Source organism: Takifugu rubripes, chromosome 8, assembly GCF_901000725.2.
Source record: "Takifugu rubripes chromosome 8, fTakRub1.2, whole genome shotgun sequence".
Taxonomy (NCBI): Eukaryota; Metazoa; Chordata; class Actinopteri; order Tetraodontiformes; family Tetraodontidae; genus Takifugu; species Takifugu rubripes.
The window spans coordinates 15,072,026-15,076,140 of NC_042292.1; the positions used below are offsets into that span (position 1 = coordinate 15,072,026).

At 63.1% G+C, this 4,115-nt stretch overlaps 1 protein-coding gene across 1 annotated transcript; it reads left to right on the forward strand.

Annotated features, from left to right (window-relative positions):
* The first annotated feature begins 975 nt into the window (after nucleotides 1-975).
* Nucleotides 976-3,886, forward strand: gpr185b (G protein-coupled receptor 185 b). Its single transcript, XM_029840394.1, has 2 exons — nucleotides 976-1,183; nucleotides 2,786-3,886. Exons 1-2 carry the CDS (start codon nucleotides 985-987, stop codon nucleotides 3,853-3,855), a joined length of 1,269 nt encoding a protein of 422 aa, XP_029696254.1. The 5' UTR covers nucleotides 976-984; the 3' UTR covers nucleotides 3,856-3,886.
* Nucleotides 3,887-4,115: the final 229 nt, after the last annotated feature.

The window sequence follows — 4,115 nt, forward strand, 5'->3', positions numbered from 1 at the left end:
ACCCCCCCCCAGCTGGTCTGTGCTCCATCCGTCTCCTCGTGACCTTTGACTGCGACCTTCAATCACAGCAGACGCGTGGCCGCCGCTCACCGTCCTGAGGAGCGCGTGAGTCCCGCCCCTCTGGGACGGGCTTGGACCCTCGGCCCTCGATGGACGGGACGGGCTTTCCTCTGAACACCACACTCCAGGGAAGCCCGCCGGCTGTTGGAGCGCGGAGGTGTGTGAGGGTGGGGGTGGGGGGTGAGAGGAGGCGGGGGCGGGGGCGGCGGGAGCATTAGTCATCAGGCTGCAGTTTGTGGGTCCGGTTGTTTTGAAGCAGCTCCTGACCCGGGAATCGAACCTGCAACCTTCAGACGTGCAGACGACACAAGACCATCGAGGAAGACGGCGTGGTGAGACGCTGGAACCAGGGCACCTTCGACCCCCCCACACATACACACGGATCAGAGTGAATGGGGGGGTGGCAGGATGATGTAACAGCCCTGAATTACCCATGATGCTTTGCTGGAAAGATGAATGAAGTGGGACATGAAGAGGGCGTCAAAGAGACGCTGCTGTTTACATCTGGATTCTACACATGGGGGGCGCTCAAAGACTGCTGGGGGGGCAAAGACTGCTGGGGGGGGGGGCAAAGACTGCAGGGGGGGCTCATAGACTGCTGAGACCTGGACTTTTCACCTGATTATTTTCTGTTTTAAATCATTTTAGGGGGAAAAAACAAACAAACAGGAAATGGATAAATCGCGCTGTGATTGCGCAATCGAGCCGCAAATGGTCGCACCTGGTGGGGGGGGGGGGGGGGGGTTAAGAAAGATGAATGTGTGCCGCGCGCTGCGGTCAATAACGATAAGAGTAGCGATAATGGAGACATGACGGGGGGGGGGGGGGGCGTGAGGTATAGCTCCGTGATTCAGACGCGTGATGACGGTGACTGGATGAGCGGAGCCTTCTGACGTCAGAGGAGGAGAATGAGAGGCGCGTCCAATGTGGGGCCAAGGATGTGCAGCGCGAGGACGGCGCTTCCCACAGAAGACTCGAGCGCCATGCCAACCGAGGAGCACGGCCAGCGCTCCTGACTGGGGAGGGACACACACCGGGGGGGACAACACTGCAGAGGACGCGGGGGACACGACATCCGGCGGCGGAGGACAGGAACCTTTGTGCAGGACAAGAAGACGCGCTGGTAAATGTCTCTTATTCTCCGTCTGTCGCGTGGACCCCCTCCTCCGCTCGATCGCACGCTCGCGCTGGCTCGTGGACCGCACTGCTGCAGCCGAATGAACCTGTTCCAGGTGTCTCGTGCATCTTCCGGATGAGACGCTCGATCGCGGCGGGTTCGAGGGCTCGTGACGCGCTGCCGCCGTGCTGCAAAGCGGCGCGAGCTCCCGTTACCGTGGGGATGTAAGCAACCCCCCCCCCACGCCGCCGCCACGCGCACGAACGGTGGTGACCTTCCTCGGCCGTTCACTGTCGTTGACTTCGTACGCGTGCGTGGTTGCGTGTCCGCGCCTGAGAGGGAAGGGGAGAGACTAAGAATGAGGGGGCGGGGGGGGGGGGCTAGAGGACTCGAGGTGGGAGAGACATTTTTGTGAATGGAGCTCCACATCCTTTTGACGCGCGCGCACCCTACCTGAGCTAAAATTAGCCTCGTGCCAGATTTTTTCCCACACGCCCCCCCCCCCCCCCCCTCCAACCATCTCTGTATCGGCGCGCGTGAATCGGGATCCGAATTAAGGGAAGTCGGAGAACGCAACACGCACCCCGGCGCCTGGACACGCACGCGCTCGCGGGCCACCGGGGACCAGGACGCGCCTCGGCCCGGGACGTCATGCACCATTTTTAGCGGCGCTCTATAAATAGAACTGGTCCCGTGGCGGTTTGGACCGGGAGGGACTCGGACCTCGGCGCCACGCGGCGCCACGCGGCGGCCTCTCGGTAGGTTCGGCGTCGCTACCGCAGTTGGATGATGCGTTCATTTCCCGCGTGCATGTGTGTCACGTTGCTCTAAAGCCAAAATGGAAGGCGGCACGTTAGCGCCATTTCTGCAGCCCCCCCCTTCTACCCCCCCTCACCTACTTTCTTTGAGCCCATGTGGAGCTACTGGTCCGGTCCAGCTTCGGGTCCAGGGTCTGGTTGTTCCTCCGTAAATGGATGATGGATGATTGGTCTTTATGAATGGGATGCCCCCCCCTCTGTTATCTCACCTTTCTGCCCCGTTATCTCACCTTTCTGCCCCCCGTTATCTCACCTTTCTGTCCCCCCCCTCTGTTATCTCACCTTTCTGCCCCCCCCTCTGTTATCTCACCTTTCTGCCTCTGTTATCTCACCTTTCTGCCCCCGTTATCTCACCTTTCTGCCCCCCCCCCTCTGTTATCTCACCTTTCTGCCCCCGTTATCTCACCTTTCTGCCCCCCGTTATCTCACCTTTCTGTCCCCCCCTCTGTTATCTCACCTTTCTGCCCCCCGTTATCTCACCTTTCTGCCCCCCCTCACCTTCTGCCTCTCTCACCCCTCTGTTATCTCACCCCTCTGTTATCTCACCTTTCTGCCCCCCCTCACCCCTGTTATCTCACCCCTCTGTTATCTCACCTTTCTGCCCCCCCCCACCTGCCTCTCTCACCCGTTATCTCACCTTTCTGCCCCCCCCACCTTCTGCCTCTCTCACCCCTCTGTTATCTCACCTTTCTGCCCCCCCCCACCTGCCTCTCTCACCTCTGTTATCTCACCTTTCTGCCCCCCCCCACCTTCTGCCTCTCTCACCCCTCCCGTCTCGCCCCCCCCCCAGCAATGATCCTCACCCTGGCGGCGGCGGCGGCGGCCCTGAGCGGCGGCGGCGGCCTGAACTCCTCGTACCCCCTGGACCCGCTGGACCCGTCCAGGTCCTGGAGCCTGGACGAGGACCCGTCCAACTCCTCCTCGGAGCCGGCCACGCGCAGCCTCCTCCCGGAGGCGCCCCCGGCGAGCACGGCGGCGCCCCCCCAGGAGCTCAGCCCCTGGGACGTGGCGCTCTGCGTGACGGGGACGCTGGTCTCCTGCGAGAACGCGCTGGTCATCGCCGTGCTGTTCTACACGCCATCGCTCCGCGCCCCCATGTTCGTCCTGATCGGCTCGCTGGCCCTGGCGGACCTCCTGGCGGGCCTGGGCCTCATCCTGAACTTCGTCCTGGTCTACCTGGTGGACCCGTCGGCGCAGCTGCTGTCGCTGCTGTCGGCGGGGCTGCTCATCGCCGCCTTCTCGGCGTCCGTCCTCAACGTCCTCGCCATCACGGTGGACCGGTACCTGTCGCTCTACAACGCCCTGACCTACCACACGGAGCGGACCGTCACCTGCACCTACCTGATGGTGCTGCTCATCTGGGGGGCGTGCCTGGCGCTGGGCCTGCTGCCGGCGCTGGGCTGGAACTGCCTGGGGGCGGAGTCGGCCTGCAGCGTGTGCCGGCCCGTCACCAAGAACAACGCCGTGGCGCTGGCGGTCGCCTTCCTGCTGGTCTTCGCCCTGATGATGCAGCTCTACCTGCAGATCTGCAAGATCGCCTTCCGCCACGCGCAGCAGATCGCCGTGCAGCACCAGTTCCTGGCCACCTCCACCACCAAGGGCGTGTCCACGCTGTCGGCCATCTTGTGTGCCTTCGGGGCGTGCTGGCTGCCGTTCGCCATGTACTCCATCGTGGCCGACTCCAGCTATCCCATAATATACACCTACGCCACCGTGCTCCCGGCCGCCTGCTGCTCCGTCATCAATCCCATCATCTACGCCTTCCGGAACCCGGACATCCAGAAGTCGCTGTGGATGGCGTGCTGCGGCTGCGTCCCGCCCAACCTGTCCCTCAGACCCAGAGCCTCCAGCGACGTGTAGCGCCGGAGGCCGGGGGGGGGGGTCACGGGGTCACGGGGTCGCGGGCGGGGTCGCTCCCCCACCCTTCAGGTCCGGCAGGCGGCGGCACAAGGAGGAGCGAAAGGAAAGAGCTAATCAACCATCATGTTGGGGTGCGAAACCAACTGCAAACACCTGATAAAGGTACTTTCTTAAGTCTTTCGGGGGGGGGGGGGGGGGCTTCTCCACAGTAGCCCCGGTGGTCCTGAACCCCCCCCCCCCCCCTTATACAACGGGCTTCA